Source organism: Carcharodon carcharias, chromosome 7 (assembly GCF_017639515.1).
Source record: "Carcharodon carcharias isolate sCarCar2 chromosome 7, sCarCar2.pri, whole genome shotgun sequence".
Classification (NCBI taxonomy): Eukaryota; Metazoa; Chordata; class Chondrichthyes; order Lamniformes; family Lamnidae; genus Carcharodon; species Carcharodon carcharias.
Genome location: NC_054473.1, coordinates 165,894,899 through 165,916,845, shown reverse-complemented (window position 1 = coordinate 165,916,845; position 21,947 = coordinate 165,894,899). Strand labels below are relative to the sequence as shown.

The window sequence follows — 21,947 nt, the reverse complement described above, 5'->3', positions numbered from 1 at the left end:
TCATAAATGCACAGCCATGAGTAACCACAATTTATCAATATATGCTAACAATATTAAAGGCTCCTCATTGAGACTATGCACTTGGAAGATCAGTCCTCCATTTTTGTTGTCCTTCTAGCCTCTGTTTCTCTCTCCACAGATGCTGCCAGACCTGCTGAGTATTTCCAGCGTTCCCTGTTTTTACTCCTTGCTCCTGTATTTACCCTCTTGCAGCAATTTGCTTAATATTGTTCTGTGTAAAGTTGCTTTAAACTATAGAAGAACAAAATGCAGCAGATGCTGGAAATGTGAAATTGAAAAAAAAGGAATACTCAGCTGGTCTGGCAGCATCAATGGAAAGAATCAAAGTTAACGTTGGAAGCCGATTACTTTGGTATCAGAACAGATATGTAAATAAAGCTTGTTTTAATTTATCATTTGGTGCTGGTTAATTACATACCGAAGAAAACAACACTCTTTTGTTTGTTAGGAGAAAGCAATCAGGACTGGATGAAGGAGTCATAGACACATTGGTAGGAAGGTGGGATTTGGGTGAATTTATCCTTCACTTCCTTTTCTATGATTAAACATTATGTAATGTTATGTAATACATTGGATTTTGGGACTTAAATTTTATTTTTTATTCATTCATGGGATGTGGGCTTCGTTGGCTGCACCAGCATTTATTGCCCATCCCTAGTTGCCCTTGAGAAGCTGGTGGTGAGCCACCTTCTTGAACCGCTGTGGTTCATGTGGTGCAAGTACACCCACAGTGCTGTCAGGAAGGGAGTTCCAGGATTTTGACCTAGCGACAGTTAAGGAACGGCGATATATTTATTTCCAAGTGAGGTGGTGAGTGACTTGGAGGGGAACTTCCAAGTGGTGGTGTTCCCATCTATCTGCTGCCCTTGGCCTTCTAGATGGTAGTGGTTGTGGGTTTGGAAGGTGCTATCAAAGGACCCTTGGTGATGCTGCAGTGCATCTTGTAGATGGTACACACTGTTGCCACTGTGTGTCGGTAGTGGAGGGAGTGAATGTTTGTGGGTGTGGGGCCAATCAAGCGTGCTGCTTTGTCCTGGATGATGTCAAGCTTCTTGAGCATTGTGGGAGGTGCACTCATCCAGGCAAGTGGGGAGTATACCATCACATTCCTGACTTGTGCCTTGTAGGTGGTGGACAAACTTTGGGGAGTCAGGAGGTGGGTTACTCGTCGCACGATTCCTAGCCTCTGACCTGCTCTTGTACCAACAGTATTTATATAGCTAGTCCAATTGATTTTCTGGTCAATAGTAATCCCCAGGATGTTGATAGTGGGGGATTCAGTGATGGTAACACCACTGAACATCAAGGGGCAATGGTTAGATTCTCTTTTGTTGGAGATGGTCATTGACTGACACTTGTATGGCACGAATGTTACTTGCCACTTGTCAGCCCAAGCCTGAATATTGTCCAGATCTTGCTGCATTTGGACATGGACTGCTTTGGTATCTGAGGAGTCACAAATGGTGCTGAACATTGTGCATCATCAGCAAACATCCCCACTTCTGACCTTATGATAGAAGGAAGGTCATTAATGAAGCAACTGAAGATGTTTGGGCCTAGGACACTACCCTGGGAACTCCTGCAGTGATGTCCTGGAGCTGAGATGACTGACCTCCAACAGTCATAATCATCTTCTTTTGTGCTAGCCATGACTCCAACTCATGGAGAGTTTCCCCCCTGATTCCCATTGACTCCAGTTTTGCTAGGGCTCCTTGATGCCACACTCTGTCAAATGCAGCCTTGATGTCAAGGGCAGTCCCTCTCACCTCACCTCTGGAGTTCAGCTCTTTTGTCCATGTTTGAACCAAGGCTCTAATGAGGTCAGGAGCTGAGTGACCCTGGCGGAACCCAAACTGAGCATCAGTGAGCACATTATTGCTAAGCAAGTGCCACATGATAGCACTGTTGACGACCCCTTCCATTACTTTACTGATGATGGAGAGTAAACTGATGGAGTGGTAATTGGCTGGGTTGGGTTTGTCCTGCTTTTTGTGTATAGGACATATCTGGGCAATTTTCCACATAGTTGGATAGATGCCAGTGTTGTAGCTGTTCTTTAACAGCTTGGCTAGGGATGCAAGTTCTGGAGCTCGAGTCTTCGGTTCTTTTGCTGGAATATTGTCAGGGCCCATAGCCTTTGCAGTATCCAGAGCCTTTAGCTGTTTCTTGGTATCACTTGGGAGTGAATTGAATTGGCTGAAGACTGGCATCTATGTTGCTGGAGACCTCCGGAGGAAGCCAAGATGGATCATCCACTCAGCACTTCTGGCTGAAGATTGCAGCAAATGCTTTAGCCTTATCTTTTGCACTGATGTGCTGGGCTCCTCCATCATTGAGGATGGGGATATTTGTGGAGCCTCCTCCTCCAGTGAGTTGTTTAATTGCCCACAACTATTCACGACTGGATGTGGCAGGACTGCAGATCTCAGGTCTGATCTGTTGGTTGTGGGAATGCCTAGCCCTGTCTATCACTTGCTGCTTATGCTGTTTGGCATGCAAGTAGTCCTGTGTTATAGCTTCACCAGGTTGACAGGTATGCTTGGTGCTGCTCCTGGCATGAGCTCTTGCACTATTCCTTGAAGCAGGGTTGATCCCCTGGCTTAATGGTAGTGGTAGAGTGGGGGATATGCCGGGCCATGAGATTACAGATTGTGTTCGAGTACAATTCTGCTGCTGCTGATGGTCCACAGCGCCTCATGGATGCCCAGTCTTGAGTTGCTAGATCTGTTTGAAATCTATCCCATTTAGTATGGTGGTAATGCTACACAACACAATGGAGGGCATCCTCAACGTGAAGGTGGGACTTCGCTTCCACAAGGACTGTGCGGTGGTCACTCCTACCGATACTGTCATGGACAGATGTATCTGCAGCAGGCAGGTTGGCAAGAATGAGGTCAAGTATGTTTTTCCCTCTTGTTGGTTTCCTCACCACCCGGCACAGACTCAGTCTAACAGCTATGTCATTTAGGACTTGGCCAGCTTGGTCAGTAGTGTTTCTATCAAGCCACATTGAAGTACCCCACCCAGAATACATTCTGCGCCCTTGCCACCTTCAGTGCCTCCTCCAAGTGGTGTTCAACATGGAGGAGCACTGATTCGTCAGCTGAGGGAGGGCGGTACGTGGTCATCAACGGGAAGTTTCCTTGCCCATGTTTGACCTGATGCCATGAGACTTCATGGGGTCTGGAGTCGATGTTGAGGACTCCCAGGGCAACTCCCTCCTGACAGTACACCACTGTGCCACCACCTCTGCTGGGTCTGCCCCAGGAATGGTGATGGTGATGTCTGGGACATTATCTGTAAGGTATGATTCCGTGAGGACAACTATGTCAGGCTGTAGCTTGACTAGACTGTGAGACAGCTCTCCCAATTTTGGCACTAGCACCAAGATGTTGGTAAGGAGGACTTTGCAGGGTCAGCAGGGCTGAGATTGCCGTTGTCGTTTCGGTTCCTAGGTCGCTGCCGGGTGGTCTGTGTGGTTTTGTTCGCTTTTTCATAGCGGTTAGTTACAACTGAGTGGCTTGCTAGGCAATTTCAGAGGGCATGTAAGAGTCAACCACATTGCTGTGGGTCTGGGGTCACGTGTAGGCCAGACCAGGTAAGGGCAGCAGATTTTCTTCTCTAGAGGGCATTAGTGAACCAGATGGGTTTTTACAACAAAAAAACAATGGTTCCATGGTCATCATTAGACTTTTATTGAATTCAAATTTCACCATCTACTATGGCAAGATTCAAATCCAGGTCCCCGGAGTATTACGCCAAGGCTGTGGATTAATAGTCTAATGACACTACCACTATACCATTGCCTCCTGATAAATGTGATATGTCATTGTTGCAAACCAATTCATGAAGTAAAGCAGCTTTAAATTATCAGTCTTTATTATTTCAAGCTTTGCACTGTTCAATATCAGTAGATCAGTGAAATTAGCATATCTAGCATTTCAGTGAAAGAACCTTTACATTTGTCTATAGGCTGATAGTTGAAGATGCTTCTGGACTACTCTTTGAAAAACATACTTAATTGACTTAAAGCACTTTGGGATATCCTGAAGTCATGACAGTGTGTGTTACATTATATCATATTATATAATATTAATTGTATATTTTTACATATGCTTTATATAAAAATAGAAGTTCCTCTTCCTGTTTGATAATGAAATTGCAAATTGCAGCCACTTGCTGTTTGATTATTCTCTTTACACCCTTGATCAGCAAGGACAAATTGAAAGCGAAACAAGAGCCAAATATGTGTATAATTGCATGACGTTGAAAGCTAATTATCTGATGAAAGACTGCGCTATAATTTATAACAGATTTATGTGAAATGAGTTTAAGCAAACTAAGGCTAAGAAAGTTGGTTTGCATCTAGTTTCAGGCATTGGGGGGGTCATGATTTGTGACTCCCCTTCCCCCAATCCTGCTGAGGTGGGCAGTGTGCAAACCTCATGCTGCCTCCTCATTTGCCTGATTGTAGTGAATGGCCAACACACTGCTGTCTAGCTGCAACCTCAACAGGGAGCCTAACAATGTGTGAGGCTAGGGGGTCTTCCAGACAGTCTGTCCCTTTTAAAAGAGAGCTACATTGACTTAAAGGAAGCTGCTTCTGACTGCTAATACTGCAGTAGGAAATAAAGTAAATGGAGCAACAGGGCAGAGAGAGAATGCCTAGGTTCACTGATGCAGTGCTTAGACATGGAGGTCGACAGGAGGGCAGAAGCCATGTTTCCATGGGGGTGGGGAGTAGGATGCCATTAAGGATCACCCTCCCAATGGAATTGGTGCAGGTGGCCACAGACATCAATACAAGGAGTCTGGTATCAGTATTGCTGGAAAAAGTTCAATGACCATTTGCAGGTGGTCAAATAAATAAATAAAAATACCTGGAAAAACTCAGCAGGTCTGACAACATCTGTGGAGAGGAAGACAGAGTTAAATTTTCGAGTCCGTGTGACTCTTCATCAGAACTAAAGAGAAATAGAAATGTGGTGAAATATAAGCTGTTTAAGGTGGGTGGGACAGGTGGAGCTGGATAGAGGGCCAGTGATAGGTGGAGGCAAAGGAGAGATTGTCAAAGATGTCATAAACAAAAGGTCAAAGGGGTGTTGACGGTGACGATATTAGCTAAAGGATGTGCTAATGGTGACATTGAGGGTAGAAAGCAAGATGAGCAAGCGACAGATGGCCCTAGTTGGGGTGGGATGGGGGGAAGGGAATCAGAATAGGCTAACAGGTGGAGATAAAACAATGGATGGAAATAAATTTTAAAAGTAATAGAAATAGGTAGGAAAAGAAAAAAATATATAGCATAATTATTACCACACCTCACCCTAACACATCAACCAATGATACCAACCTCATATTCACCTCTCACTGCTTCCACATTGCTCCAACTATTCAGACATATTAATCAAACACAGTGTATTTCTCCTCTCTCTTTTGCTGGCCACTTGCACAGCCACTGCAGCCTCAAGGAGAAAAGAGAGAGGGTAGCAGCTAATGAAGCAACACCATCACTTGATCTTACACTCCCAGCCACCAGCTGAGATACTGACACAGCGTGAACTCTAGAGACTAGTGTAGTCAAGATCTGAACGTGGTGAGTCATCAGGGATGAGTGGGCTGCAGCCAGGCCAGGGAGAAAAGATAGCACACGTACCAACTCACCAGAGGGCAAGGTCGTAGATGTGTTCTCTTACAGGGGATTTAGATGAGGACTTTGATGAAATGGTGACGAACATGCACACCATGATGCTCGGTACATTGGCAGGCCCACCAGGCTGCTTCTTGCCATTGTCAAAGAGAATGAAGGAGTCCAGCTCCAACATGGCAGAGGGAATTAGAGCTTGGAGCCCATTCTTTCAGCAAGGAAGCAATGGCCAACTCCATGACAAAACTTGCAGGCCCAGCAATGATTCAATGTCTGATGGCCAATTTTTCAGCTTCTGTTGCAGCACAGATGGAAGCCACACAACTGTGCTGCAGTGGGAACTCTGACAGAGATCTCGAGATCCATGTTTGCTGTCATGCAGGCTTGGCCTGTTGGCATCATGGCTGTGGATCTCAGCACTCAAAGGGGCTTGCATTCTCTTGAGACAGCCCAGCAATCTCTCCTCTGATGGATCACTAGGATTCTGAGGTGTTACCCCAGGGGAGTGGCTATGGCTCTATGGAGCACAAGCCTGCTGTCGTCTCTCAGGATGACAACAGTTGTGCACCTACCGTTGCCACTCCACCACTGCCCTTGCTGCTGCCTGTCAATCAGCCAGCCCAGACTCCTGCCACCCATGGTGGTGCAGTCTGAAGCTAGGTCTTCAAGGCCCAAAGCTGTTGAGGGCATCCAGCAGTCTGCCCCAGTGAAAGTCATCAGCCTTCCACCAGCCATGCTGTAACCATTGAGGCAGCACAGTGTAGGAACACTAGACCAGGCAAAGGCAACTGCATGATAGGCAATAAGGGGAATGCATGATGCTGAATAGTTCATTTTTGTTTCTACAATTGATTTGTTTTTGGATGAAGATATTTTGGAAAGGTTGTTGGAGGTGGCTTTTATTGCAGAGTATTAGCAAGGGGATGCTGTGATTGGGTGATGAATGGTAAGGTGCAGAATGGTGGTTAAGAGATATTATCCTAAGGTAAGCAGAATCTGAGCAGACGCTGTTGGACAATCCATCCAAAGTGAAGGGGTTCAGGCTACATCCTCCCTCCTTTGTCCTCCTCCTTTTCTTTCTCCTACTGAGGTGGCCTCTGGATTCATTGGCAATGGCAGTGTCTTCATGATGTGGCGTTGTGGAGGTTGCAGTGAACACTGAGAATTTGGGGACACATTCTGGTGTACTAGTGGGTCCCCTTGTGTGATCCAGCTTTCTGAAGCACTACTTCAGCACGTCGATGGTCTGCTCCATGAGCCATGTCTGCATGGCTTTCATTATATGCCTGTTGTCCTCATGTGGCCTGGGTGGCGAGGATACAGTCAGCATGCACGTATCACCTGTATCCACCAACTGGTATCCCTTATCTCCAAGTTTCCACCCTCTGGTTCCACTTGGAGATCTGAAGACAGCTGGAATGGCTGACTGCCGCAGAAACAAGGCATCATGGGTATTGCTAGGATAGTGGTCATTCACCAACATGATGTATTGTGCACGCTTACACATCAACTGAACATTGATGGAATGGTAGCTTTTTCAGTTCCTATACTTCCCGCTGTTGGCATGGAGGGGCCGTAGAGTCACGTGTGTGCAATCGATCAGCAATCTTGATAACAAAGCAAAGCCACATGTTTTCATTCTGCTTCTCTGTACTTAGAAAGAACACAATGGCCAGGATTTTTTAGAGGCAGCATGGGTCCCACCACTGGGGCCAAAAGTGTGGGTTGACCCTGCTTTGACAGGCAGTGGGACCCAGATTTATATTTTACAGGTGCAGCTCAGCAGCCTTAGCAGCATCACCAGAAGCAGTGGGGCTGCGTCTGAAGGAGGTGCATGCATCGATGGACGTGTGCCCTCAAAGCAAGGTGATGTCTGGGGTGCTGGGCCAGCCAAGAAGGTCATTTGGTGGAGGGATGGGGAGTTGCTGTGGACATTCACCTGCCGGGGGGTAGGCCAATGCCACCAAGAAGCCTATCTGTGGGCCAAAGAATGGCCAAAAAAGAGGGCCCCACCCCTCAAACAGCCTACTACAAGACCACCAGGGTTTATTTGGCAGGCTCCCCACAAGGTGTCAGGCTCCCCCACCACTGGTAAAATGCCAACAGAAGTGGGAAGAGGCTCTGGATCAGTTATCTAAGTGGTTCATTTGGGTTCCAGGCACGCAGATCTTCTGTCACCTATCCTGGCATAAGAAAAATGGAATTATGGTAGGAAGAAAACAGACTAACCACCCACTGCCTTCTGGCACAATTTTACCATCCTTCCCACCTCCCATCCCATTCTCAAAGGCCTTGAAAAATTCCAGCTAACGTAACTGCCTCGCTTCAGTTACGTGGCCTCTGTCATGCATGTCAACAGGTCACTAATTACCTCCATGAATCTGAGTCATCTCAGGTGCTGCTCCTGGGTGAGGTGGAGGTGAGGGACGTGCTCCCTGAGCACCTTTGGTGGGTTGGTCCATCTTTGCGGAGCCTTCCTCCTCCTCCCCTCTCTGCAGCCTCTGCTCCATTTCTCGCTCATATTACAGAGCCAGAGGCAGTGCAACTACAGCCCCGTATGTCAACTTTGAAGCATACAGGTGACTAAATCTGAATGGATGCACAAGCTCACCAACAGAGCTCCAATCACAAGCCCCAAGTACTTCTACAAATTTTGTCAGAAGTAAGTCAAAAGCACCTCACCTGCATGTTGGATGGTTCTCCCCTATTGGGGTGCATCTCTCATGCAGAGTGATTTGCACATGTGTACCGTGGACCCGCATGGTCAATGTTCTGAAAACTGATTGATGTACCATCAGACATCTCCTGCTGTTCCCAGTACAAGCAAAGCACCCTCACACTCTGCCCTATGCAGCATGAGGCCCCTTGCTGGAAGAGGCTGTGAGTTGGATATGCTATTTTTTCACATTAGGGCTTCGGTAGCACTGCCACTGGTGGCCATGAGACTTCATGGAGTCCGGAGCCAATATTGAGGACCACCAGGACCACTCCCTCCTGGCTGTATACCGCTGTGCTGGTTTGTCCTGATGATGAGACAGGGCATCTCCAGGGATGGTATTAGAGGAGTCTGGCCTTACATATATAATTATACGTTTTGAGCAAGAGCTTTCTGTGGCAGATGATTGGAGTTTGGTAGATTGCTGGACTGTTTTGATTAATAAATCACAGGGGGAAAGGTATCACTAATGAATACAAGTGTCTGTATGAATTAGGGAAATAAATCAGGCACGAGTCCAACATTTGCACAGAGAAAATTAATTGCTTCCAGAAAACAATAGAGGCTTTCTTTTCATTTAACAGTAATTAAATTCAAGTATGAAAAGGTTCCCTATCTATGTCTGCTGCATGTGAGAGTCATTACTGCTGGTTTGCTACCCAACTTATCGTGTTACAAATGCCTGCGAAAAGCAGATAAAAGATTTAATGTTTAAGGTAGTTAGCCGTTCTACAATGTTCCATATTGTCGGGTGGGTTTTATATTCAGAAAGGTTGAATAACCATCCTGCAGTCTATTTGAATTATCCGGACTGTGAGAACTGGATATTAGTGTGTCAGAGATTACACCACGACTACAAAGTAGGCAGTAATTTCATTCACATAATCTGTCATGTGGATATTTTAAATATGCTTTCCCTCAGTAGGATTAATGCAACATTAAAAATTTAGGCTAAGTACTTTAACAGGAAAATAACATAAAATCTATTCTGCTGCTAAATTTTTGTGCTAAACTTGGAACCAGAGATGCCTCCGATATTAAATCTTCTTGTGTTCTCGCACTGTTCTGTAACACGAGCACATACAATATAAAATTACAATCTGGGGGATGATTTTAACCTGACTCACCCAATGGGAAATTGATGATATCAGATTGGCTGCCCATTTTCCATTGAAAATAGAATCAGTCAGTGGGTAAAACTGATGGTCCAACTGATTATGTCAATTTTGCATTGGGTGACTAAGATTAAAACTACTCCCTCATTTTAAAAATCAAATCTGTATTTATAATTATTCATTCTTAACATGCAGTTGAACATAGAGAGTGACAGTTGGATAACAACTTGCAGGAGTTTTAGTGCCTTATCTTACTATTAAATTTAGCACCTCTATGAAGGGTTTTAAATCAAAGTGTCCCACCAGTATTGGGCAGGGGAGTTCTCCTATGGTCCTGATGCATTGCAACATTGTAGAGCAACTAACTATCTTAACCAGTGAATCTTTTATTTGTTTTTTGCAGACACTTGTAACACTATAAGTTGGGTAGCAAACCAGCAGTAATTACTCTCACATGCAGCAGACTTGGATAGGAAAGATGGGCATTGATCTTGGCAGCGTATGAGTATACTTTCACTCGTAGATCCGGAAGTCAAATTGCAAATACAGATGCACTCAGTCGTTTGCCCATGCAAGTAAAAGATGAGGATATCTAATTCCTCAAGGATTAATTTTATTATTGCAATTCCTGGACTCATCACAGATATGTGTTACACAGATTAAAGATTGGACATATCGACACCCAGTCTCATCGAAAAAGTGAGATCAAGTTCTTCATGGTTGGTCACAAAAACAAGAATCTGATTAAATGAAACCATATTTCTAGAGAAGATACGAAATAACCAGCCAAGAAGGTATCTTATTGTGGGGTGCATGAGTGATTGTTCCTCCAAAAGATGCAAGTCATTGTTATCTGAACTTCACAGTGCACATCCCGGAATTTCCAAAATGAAAGTATTAGCACGTAACTATTTGTGGTGGCCTGGGATGGATGGAGAAATAGAAAACTTAGTGAGAAGTTGTATGCAGTGTCAGCAAGTACACAAATTACCTGCAACAACTCCGTTACACCCCTGGGAGTAGCCAGGAAGGTCATGCATGCGAGTACACATTGACTAGGCAGGACCTTTTATGGGAACAAAGTTTCTATTTATCGTCTGCACTCATTCAAAATGGATGGACATATATGAAGCAAAGTGATATGTCAACATCTTCCGCTACAATAGACAAGCTACGACAAAACTTCGCAATCAACGGACTACCTGAAGTGCTCCAATCAGACAATGGATCAGTATTCACGAGTGTTGAACTTCACCGATTTACCAGCCTCAACAGTATTACTCATGTGAAAATACCACCATACCACCCTTTTTCAAATGGACTGGCTGAGAGAGCAGTTCAGGCATTCAAACCTGGTATGAAGAAATTGTCTGGAGATTCTATAGCGACTAAATTAGCATGTTTTCTTTTCCATTATGGAACCACCCCTCATAAGACAACAGGTGTCAAACCTGCTGAATTGTTGGTGAAGCACCATTTCTGAGCGAATTTGAGCCTAATTATGCCAAGCTTGTGGGGGAATGTGGATAGGAATCAGGGAAGTCAGAAAATTGGTCATGATTGTCATAGTCATGAGAGGGCGTTTAACGTAGGAAAGTATTTGTGAAAAATTTTAGAGAAGGACCAACATGGTTGTTCGGTGAAATAAGTGCAGTAACGGGATCTCTTTCCTACCACGTGAAAGCGGAAAGGTAGGTGGAAGATCGAGTCATAAGGTGACATGTGGATCATAAAAGAAGAGGAGAAACAAAATTCCCAGAAATGATTCCACTAGTGTTCGAGACTGAATCAACATCTCCTGTTGAAAGAACTCAACCAAGTACAAATGCATCTGAAGCACCGATTGTATCTGAAAGAGTCAAAGAAACAGATTTGCAACTACCTCCTGAAGAACCAGGTGCTCAGACGACTACAGTCCGGATCAAACATCAGAAGCTGTAGAGCTGAGACATCCTACATGCATAAGGAAGCCCCCAGAAAGACTGATTTTGCAAATTATTTATCTGTGTAAATAATTTGATATTTTGAGAAAAATTGTAAAATGTATTTCTGAATAAAGGGAGAAGGATATAACAATCTGATGTGTAATATACCTTTAAGACAAATGTTGTAATGTAAGATCACATGATCTTGGTACACAATAGCAGAGTAGCGCAGGCTACCTCTGGAGAGAGTAGTCTTGAGTTAGAGTCTGAAGGGTAAAGAGAGTTTTGAGCTGTAAGCACACAGTTGTAGCTGCTGAGTTCCTTTTGTAAATAAACAGAATGTGTTTCTACTAAGAACGGTCTACAGATCTTCCTTCTCTGTCTTGGTACCAATTTGGTCACCCCTAAGTGTGCAACCCTGATCCTTTAGCCCCAACAAACCAAGGGGGCACTGGATCCAACATGTACACAATTGTAGGGACCCGGATACAGTGGACGGGAAGGGCCTGTTTATCTTAGCAGTGACCAGGGGGCATGGAATTAAAGTAATTGGCAGAAAGATTAGAGGGGATATATGTCTTCACCCAGAGGGAAAGAACTCACTGCCTGAAAGGGCAGTAGAGGCAGAAACCCTCAACTCATTTCAAAGGTGTCTGGATATGTACCTAGGGCTACAAGCCAAATGCTGGAAAGTGGGATTAGGCTGGGAGGCTCATTTTTTGGCTGGCACAGACGCGATGGGCCAAGTGGCCTCTTTCCGTGCCATAAACTTTCTATGATTCTATTCTATAACTGAAGAGGGACCATACAGTTCAAAAGCACTTCATTGACTGTGAAATGCATTGAGATATTCTGAGATCAGCAAGGTGCTATGCCACCTATACCCATACTTTAGCAGAACGATGTACTTGAACTCCCAGCTCTCTGTTTATCCAGTCTTTTGACCATTCGCCCTTTTTTTTTAACCAGAAACAGAAGTCCTACAGCTGCACTGGTATTTTGCTTTCACTCCCTTTTCTTGACATATCCAGTTACACATAAGGTTGTACTGATTGGTGCAATTTTTGTCTTGTGAAGGAGCAAAGATGTTTTGTTTACTTATGAAACACTTAATCTATGATTACACTCACTGTTATCTTGTGTTTTAAAGTTGTGTTTGTGTTTGAATTTCCCTCATGATCCTCAGTGTTGCTCCATTGACTTTGGCTTGTCTTTTGGACAGAGCACAGTCACACTACACAATAATTACACTAGGATAAAATTCAAACGTGTTGAGAGTCTCAAAATCAGAGAGGCATTTATTTTAAGCTGAACGGTCCATTTATTTCAGTGAAATGTTATAGTTAGACATTAGAATTAGGGTAATGAATGAATCATGCTAGTTAAAATCTCTTATGCCATGATTTTAGAACATAGAACAAAGAACAAAGAAAAGTAGAGCACAGGAACAGGCCCTTCGGCCCTCCAAGCCAGCGCCGATCATATTGCCCGTCAACTGAAACATTTTGCACTTCCGGGGTCCGTATCCCTCTATTCCCATCCTATTCATGTATTTGTCAAGCTGCCTCTTAAACACCACTATCTTACCTGCTTCCACCACCTCCTCTGGCAGCAAATTCCAGACACTCACTACCCTCTGCGTAAAAAAACTTGCCCCACACATCTCCTCTATAGTTTTCTCCTCTCACCTTAAATCTATGTCCCCTAGTAATTGACTCTTCCATCCTGGGAAAAAGCTTCTGACTATCTACTCTGTCCATGCCACTCATAATTTTGTAAATTTCTATCAAGTCACCCCTCAATCTCCGTCATTCTAGTGAGAACATTCTGAGTTTCTCCAACCTCTCCTCATAGCTAATAACCTCCAGACCAGGCAGCATCCTGATAAACCTCCTCTGCACCCTCTCCAGCGCCTCCATAACCTTCTGGTAATGTGGCGACCAGAATTGCATGCAATATTCCAAGTGTGGCCTAACCAAGGTTCTATACAGCTGCAGCATGACTTCCCAACTTTTATACTCAATACCCCTGCCAATGAAGGCAAGCATGCCATATGCCTTCCTGACTACCTTATCCACCTGCATTGCCACTTTCAGTGGCCTGTGGACTTGTACAACCAGATCCCTCTGCCCATCAATGCACTTAAGGGTTCTGCCATTTACTGTATAATTCCTGCCTGTATTAGACCTTCCAAAATGCATTACCTTGCATTTGTCCGGATTAAACTCCATCTGCCATTTCTCCGCCCAAGTCTCCAACTGATCTATATCCCGTTGTATCCTTTGACAATCCTCTTCACCATCTGCAACTCCTCCAACCTCAGTGTCGTCTGCAAACTTACTAATTAGCCCAGTTATATTATCCTCCAAATCATTTACATATACTACAAACAGCAAAGGTCTCAGCACTGATCCCTGCGGAACTCCACTAGTCACAGCTCTCAATTCAGAAAAGCACCCTTCCACTGCTACCCTCTGTCTTCTATGACAAGCCAATTCTGTATCCATCTTGCCAGCTCACCTCTGAACCCGTGCAACTTTACCTTCTGTACCAGTCTGCCATGAGGGACCTTGTCAAAGGCCTTACTGAAATCCCTGTATATAACATCCACTGCCCTTCCATCGTCGATCATCTTTGTCACTTCCTCGAAAAACTCAATCAAGTTAGTGAGACATGACCTCCCCTTCACAAAACCATGCTGCCTCTCACTAATACGCCCATTTGCTTCCAAATGGTAGTAAATCCTGTCACAAAGAATCTTCTCCAATAATTTCCCTACCACTGACATAAGGCTCACCGGCCTGTAAGTTCCTGGATTATCTCTGCTACCCTTCTTAAACAATGGAACAACATTGGCCATTCTCCAGTCCTCTGGGACCTCACCCGCAGCCAGTGAGGATACAAAGATTTCTGTCAAGGCCCCAGAAATCTCCTCCCTTGCCTCCCTCAGTACTCTGGGGTAGATCCCATCTGGCCCTGGGGACTTATCCACCTTAATATTCTTCAAGACGCCTAGCACCTCCTCTTTTTTGATCTCAACATGATCCAGGCTATCTACACACTCTTCCCTAGACAAATTGACCGCTAAGTCCTTCTCTTTGGTGAATACTGATGAGAAGTATTCGTTTATTATCTCTCACGTTTCTTCTGGCTCCACACACAGATTCCCACCTCTGTCCCTGAGTGAGCCTACCCTTTCCCTGGCTATCCTCCAGTTTTTTACATACTAAGGACCTAATAATTCCAATCAAACATTGCACAAGAATCAGAATCAGATTACAAGCAACATCAACATCATTAAATTGTGCCTTTAATAAAGGAAAATGCTCCAGGATGCTGTCAAAGGAGAATAATAAAATCAAAAATAACACTGAGCCGAAGGAGATATTGGGACAGGTAATGAAAAGTTTGATCAAAGGGCTAACGTTTTACGGCAAAACTTTAAAGGTGGAGCACTAAAAAGAGGGGAAGGTTTAGGGGGAGAATATACATCACTTGACCTTCTCTGCTTTAATACATGAACTAGATATTGTTACGTGATGGATAACGTGTGCAGCATCACCATTATTTTTTAGCCTTATCTTGATTTCATTTTAGTTTTTTTTTCCTTTATATCTGTGTTTCCTTGAAATCTGCTGACTTAGTACATACCACGCATTACTTAGCATGCTTATTCCAGGCATTAATGTTTAATGTCATGGTTTCTAACCACATTTATGGGGAGGCAGTGGTGTAGTGGTGTTGTCACTGGACTGGTATTCCAGAGACCCAGGGTAATGCTCTCCGGACCCAGGTCCAAATCCCAACATGGCAGATGGTGCAATTTGAATCCAATAAAAATCTGGAATTAAAGGACTGGTGATGACCACAAAGCCATTGCTGATTGTTGTAAAAACCCATCTGGTTCACTATTGTCCTTTAGCTCATTTATGTCCTTCCCTGGTCTGGCCTACATGTGGCTCCAGACCCACAGCAATGTGGTTGACTCTTAAATGCCCTCCGAACAAGATCAATAGGGATGGGCAATAAATTTTGGCCCAGCCAGTAACACCCACATCCCATGAATGAATTTTTAAAAATTGTCAGCATTTTATTTCATAATCTACAAAACTTTGAGAGTTAATGGTGCAAACTTGTCCAATTTCTATCCCTACCTGTCAAATAATTTAAAAATAAGAATGTTGTTAATCAGCTTTAATTCTGGGTCAGCAAAAATGTAGGGATTTTTATAATAAAGTCATTGGTTGGACAACATGAAGAATAATGATTGCATGTTAACTTCCTGAACATGCTAATTAGGTCATCAGTGTTAATGTTTTTTGGTTCCCTGGCTCTGATTTCTGAGTAATTCACTTCTGTTGCTCCAAACTGTGAAGTTCTTCAAATATTCATTTTCATTTGATTAAGCCCCAGGTAGGCACCATTGGACAAAGAGACAGTTTTATGAACCTGTATATAGAGGTCGTTTCTAAAATTGATTTATTGGTGCTGCAGCTGTTACCTCCACTCATCAGAGCATCCACTAGATAGAATTTGTTTCTCCATTCTTGAAAGCTGTATGGCCATGGGGGAGATGGCTTGCTATTCTCTAGCAGCAGGTACTTACAGTGAAATTGCTGTAACATAATAAGAGGGACAAACACAAGAGTTGTAAATAAATAATTCAGTACTTTATTTCCGATTTGCTTCAGTCATTTATAAAATCGCTAAAGTATTCTACACAGTAAATGAAATGTGCCAAATGGATTATTTTCTATATAGGCTACTTGCACACTCTGTATATTTTATATGATGGTTATTGTCTATTTCTAATCTATATAATTCACACTATATGAACAAAGTCATAAAATAATAACAAAGTCAGCAAAAAATGTTTGGCTGAGGAAGCATCAGCAGATCACCAGGAAGAGATTATTTAAGTTTCTATTCCTCAGTTTGCATTGCACGTACACATACCTTATCAGCCTGAAATTGAGGTTGTAGATCCCTCTACACTGTCTGTGATACAATATAGAGCACACCAAACATACATTGCTTACACTTCACTATGTCATTGTGCAAGATAACTGAATTAACCCAGGTAACTCCACCTGTGTTTCAGAATCCCAAAAGTACTTTCAATATATTTATGTACCTGGTTATTGTTTCATTTCACTTGATTTGGTGAGTTTGGCACATGCCAGGAGCTATGACTTTGAATTATATCCTTAGGTACACAACAGCCCTCCTTACCAATGTTCTCAGCACCTCTTGTAAACATTTTGACAAAGCACTGAGCAGCTCCAGCATCATTAGTGGTAAGAGCTTGATCATTTGTTTCGGGAAATCAACTAACATTCAAGTGCCAGGGAAATGTGACACTGCAAATTGATAATTTAACATTTTTTTAAAAAATTCCTTTCCTTCACTTTCTTTCCTATCCATTTTCCATTATATTTATGTTCTTTTCCACTTTATTTCTTGCTTTTATCAAAATTTCTACATTTCTGTATTTTATCCTGTAGTGCTACTTTTTCTTCCTCACACTCTATAGCTTTCTTTAAACTTTAGTGATCCTTAAATTGTTGCAGCCTCACATTTCAGGCTAAGCCTCATTTTCCAGATTAACCTATACAGGTTAGTTCAACTCCATAACATGTACAATCCTGATCACTGATTTTGGGTTTATTTTGGAAGTATTGATTATATTGATGAATAATATCTATTCAAGTTATTGAAAAGAATGAATAAAATGTTCTTGTCGCAAAGAGAGTTTAACATTGCAATAATACCACTTCAAGAAACGGAAAATCAGAGCATTACTATTCAGCCCATCAAGTTCAGTCCAACTGGAGTCAATGCGCTGGATTTTCCAGCAGCCATCGGGACCCCAACATTGGGTCCATATGGGGTCACAAGCACGCCCATGCCCTCACTGCACCCATCGGCCCAACCTCCAAAGAGGCGGCATCCTATTTGGTCACCTCCATGTTCAACGTCCTTAATGGCGGGCTCCTAAGGGTGCAAGCTCAATCAGAGGGCCCACAGCATTGCCAAGCCCCAGGCTTACTGGGAGAGATGACCACGGTTGAGGCAGGCAGGCCAGCACAAGGGCGTGTAAGGAGAAATAAAATAAACGGGCCCAAAGCTGCTGGGGCCTTTGGGGTAGAGGGAAAACCTTTCCACATGACTACTGATGGCTAGGATTGTCGCATCTCATCCCCATGGCCCTGTCATTAGGGCATGGAACCACTAGCTTTGATGGCCACCCGACTTGTTGCCAGGAGGCTGTCTCAACTGTGCTGGTAGCGTACACACTGGTTGGGAGCCGGGGTGGGGAGGGGGGGAAATAGGGGGGCCTTATTTGCACCAAATAGCTGCTCGCCTCAATAGAGTGGGTGGCTGAGCCAGGTCCCAATCTGTCCCTGGGAAATTCTCCTAGAGATGAGAATGCATCAAGGACCCATCCTGATGTAGCTCCCCACTATCTTGCCAACCCTCCCACCTCCAGCCCTGTCTCCACAGGGCCTGGAATATTCAGTCCTATTGTTCTAAAGACTTCCTGTTTGATCTGTTGGTCCCCTATTAAAATCCTTACCTAAAAATGTTAACAGTATTTTAATATCCCAGAAACCTCTAATCCTTCTCCTTCACAAACGTCCATCCAGCTCCATTTCTAATGTAACAACTGACCTCAAATCTATTCCACGTATCCCTGACTATGTAAAGTTGTTTCTGATCTTTAACCGATCACAATGCTTTGTACTTTAATCAAAGAATCACTTAATTGAAAATGAGTTAAATCAGACACTTCTCTTGATTGTTGCACTATGCAGGTTAAAATTTGCATTGAAATTTAACTCTAGGAACTCATAGAGAAGATAATATGAGCAAGCTGTGAGGGCTTTCTTCCCTTTAAGTTTCTGTCCAGTTCGGAACATTTTTTTTAACTTGAAAGACACAGTAGCAAAACAGCTACTGCTCTCCTTCAAAGTCCATATATTTTTATTGTTTTGTACTCAGCTCCTCCTCAGGAATGAATATGCCATGCAGGTCAAGGTGTAAATCAGCGCTAACCGAGGCACGGTCAAGTTCCTTGAAAGTCTTTGCATCAAGTATAAGTAAAAGTGAAGATTTCTTGGCATCAGCAGAAACGATGGAAGAAAGTACGACACCTGAAAAATGTATCCCAAAAGTAAGCTTCAACTTTCTCCACATTCAATGATCTTTTTGAAATATATATTTCTTTCAGGTTTGGTGCCTGTACAAAGTGATTTCAGTTGCACACCGAAACTATGTCCGTATAATGCATAATTAAGACAGAAAATGCTGAAAATTACTCAGCAGATCTTTCAGCATCTGTGGAGAGAGAAACTGAGTTAGCGGGGTGGAATTTAAGGGTCGCAGCCATGGGCCTGTCCACTAGCTAGAGAGCTGGTGGCAACCCTGCAGTGCTCATTCCTGGGAGCCCCGTTGGGATTAAGATCCAAAGATCTCTTGGCTGCTGTCAGGATTCCCAGGTCCTGCAGGGGGAGTTTCCCAACAGACTTCCTGTTACTCAGCCGCTTCCAAGAGCTGCTGGCCAATCTGGGGCCAGAGCTGTGGCACTACCAGGACCACAATGGGGCCTAGTAGAAAGATCATCACTGGAGCGCCCCAGACCAAGGTGAGTGGTAAAGGATCACCAGAGACAGTCAGAGAGGCCCCAGGGATGACATGGGGAAAGGGGTGTCATGGTCAAGGGGCTGGCTTCCTGGAGGTCCTTCCATTTTTGCTGGTGAGTCCCTCCATTGGGCACGGGATGCTCGAAAAGGAAGATGTCCCTTCCCACAACCCCCCCACCCCACAAGCATACTAGCAAGAGTTTACCTGGTGGCTTACCACATGGCTTGGCCCCTGTCTGCTGTTAGTTGAATACCGATGGTGGTTAAATGAGGCCCTTAAATGAACCTTCAATGGCCTTTCCATGTGAACTGCTGATCCCCTACTAAAATCCTTACCCTAAAACTATTAACATTACTTTAATATCTCTATAGCCTTAAATCCTTGTCCTTCATAAATATCAGTCCAACTCTACTTCTCCTCATATACCAACTGACCTCAAATCTCTTACACATGTGCATGTTTACATAAAATCATGTTTGATCTTTACTCTATCTCAGTGCTTTGATCACAAAATTACCTCATTAAGGAGGAGTTAAATCAGACATTTTTCTTGACTGCTTCATTATGCAAGTTTAACTTTGCATTGAAATGGGACTTAATTAGGGGGACTGGGAAGGTGATGGGTACACCACCCTGCACCTTTCTGCTCCCCATCACCTCCCCGACTCCCAGCCCGTTTCCGGTGAGGCATTAAATTCCACCCAACGTTTTTGATTGATGGCCTTTCATCACAGCTGGAAAAAATTGAGCAAATACAAAGTCAGGCAAAGTGGATGAGGAGTGTGACAGCTATACTGACTCTAAGCTGTCAGAGAATCTGATGCTGAATTCATGCTGCAGCAATATCATAATTGGCGAAGTCAATTACCTTAAACCAGGGCGACAGTTGTAATGCCAATACGCCCTTAATCTCATATAATAATTACCGTTGAAAGTACGAATCTAGAGTTTTGTCAGTATAAGCAACATACCTGCCAGGGTTTTTCAGTCAGCGTGCAGAGGTAGGCGCAACACGCCGATATGTAAAACGATGCACAATGATGTTGGGCGTGCGTCCCGACATCATCGCACTGTCTCGCGATGTTTCGTTTGGCAGGTGCGCACCAGAGTCAGCTGCACGCCCACCAATAATTAAAAGGCCTATTAAGGCCATTAAGGAACTAATTAATTTCAAATTTACGCTGCCGGTCCGACCTAATGGTTGACGGGCAGGTGAAAAGGCCAAGCGGCCTTTACGTTATTTAGGAAACCTTATCCACGAGCGGGATGAGGTTTCGTAAAGCTTTTACAAATTGAATTAGAAAATTTTTATGAAATAGAAAAACATGTCCCATGAGGGGACATGTTTCATTAAATTTTCATCCCATTTATTTATTTATGTCAAAAACGCTTCAGTCTCCCTGAGGCAGCTCCGTTCCTCAGGGAGATTGAAGTGCTCTGCGCTGGGCCCGACTCTCTCTCCCTCCCTCCGTCTGCACAGGCCGCACCTACCCTACTGAAGCCCAAAATCATTTGAAATGCGTCGATTAGATCACCACTCAGCCATCTAAATGCAGACATACAAGCCAAGCTTATGCAATCGGTCTTTATAATTAAATCCATTAAGCCTGGTTCTGATAAGCCTGTGGTGTAGCCCTCTCCAAGGTCATTCTCTGTTTCCCGAGATTCTGTCCTCAAAATTAGGCAAAGTATTCGAGATGGGGTCTGACCAAGGCTCTGTAAAATTGCAACATCGCTTCCTCACTTTTAAATTCTAACACTCTCCTTTCCACCATGTTAGTGCCCTCCTCAAAAAGTTCACCTAGACCAGTCAGGTACAGCCTCCTTTTCACAAAGCCATCCTGACCCTCTCGGGTATTTGTCTAAGTCATCAATCACTCTGTCTCTGATGATAGATTCCAGTAATTTTCCCCACAATTGATGTTAAATTGACAGCTCTAGAATTTCCTGGCATCTCCCTTGCTCGCTTCTTAAATAATTGAGGGACAACTTGTGTAAACAATTTGGAATGAAAGTGCATTAAACGTTATTAGAAAGGAGTGAAGTAGTTAGTTCAGCTAAGAAAAGACCATTCAGCTGATCCATCAAGAAACTTTGTGTGAGGCTTTTACGCTGGGCACTAAATGGCATGTTATTGGCACCCTCCAACGAGACAGCTGGGCAACTCAAGGCACTCTCAGGCTTGGGGCCTTCTTAATAACTATTTTGGTAAACTGCTGGCACCAACTGTCACTCTACTTCAGAAGCCCATTGGTCTGTTCAGGAGGAAAATTGGCTGGGGCGGGGGAGGTGGGGCGATGTTGGATTGCAGGGTGGAGAGAGTAGACTGCGTGCTAGCAGTAGGCCAGAAGATTTTCATGGCCTCACAAAAATATTTTCAAAATATTCCAAAACTTACCTTTTGAGAATGAAAGGCTTCCAGCAGTTTTTTCAATGACCTCTGAATGCCTGAGAAACTGGGGCTGTCATGCCTCCTACATGCTTATGAACATACGAATTAGGAGCAGGAGTTGGCCATTCAGCCCCTCGAGCCTGCTCTGCAATTTGATAAGATCACAGCTGTTCTGATTCTCTCAACTTCACTTTCCTTTATACCCTGTGACTGCAATAGAGAGATTGCAGAGGAGATTTACCAGGATGTTGCCTGGCCTGGGGAGTTTTAGTTATGAGGAGCGATTGGATAGACTGGGGTTATTTTTCTTGGAGCAGAAAAATTGAGCTGTATAAAATTATGAGGGGTATGAATAGGGTAGTCAGGAAGGAATTTTTCCCCTTGGTGGAGGGATCAATAACCAGGGGGCATAGATTTAAAGTAACGGGCAGGAGGTTTAGAGGGGATGTGAGGAAGAATTTTTTCACCCAGAGGGTGGTGGGAATCT

At 43.8% G+C, this 21,947-nt stretch overlaps 2 protein-coding genes across 2 annotated transcripts in view; both read right to left on the bottom strand.

Moving 5' to 3' along the window:
* The window catches only part of pkd1l2a (polycystic kidney disease 1 like 2a), a 160,319-nt gene extending 154,473 nt beyond the window's left edge, over nt 1-5,846 (bottom strand). Inside the window, exon 1 of the mRNA XM_041191701.1 lies at nt 5,686-5,846. Within this exon, the coding sequence (XP_041047635.1) occupies nt 5,686-5,846 (161 nt within the window). The remainder of the gene's footprint in view (nt 1-5,685) is intronic.
* Nucleotides 5,847-18,408: 12,562 nt separating this feature from the next.
* LOC121280072 (beta,beta-carotene 15,15'-dioxygenase-like) overlaps nt 18,409-21,947 on the bottom strand; it is a 43,439-nt gene continuing 39,900 nt past the window's right edge. Inside the window, 1 exon segment of the mRNA XM_041191700.1 lies at nt 18,409-18,578. Within this exon segment, the coding sequence (XP_041047634.1) occupies nt 18,409-18,578 (170 nt within the window).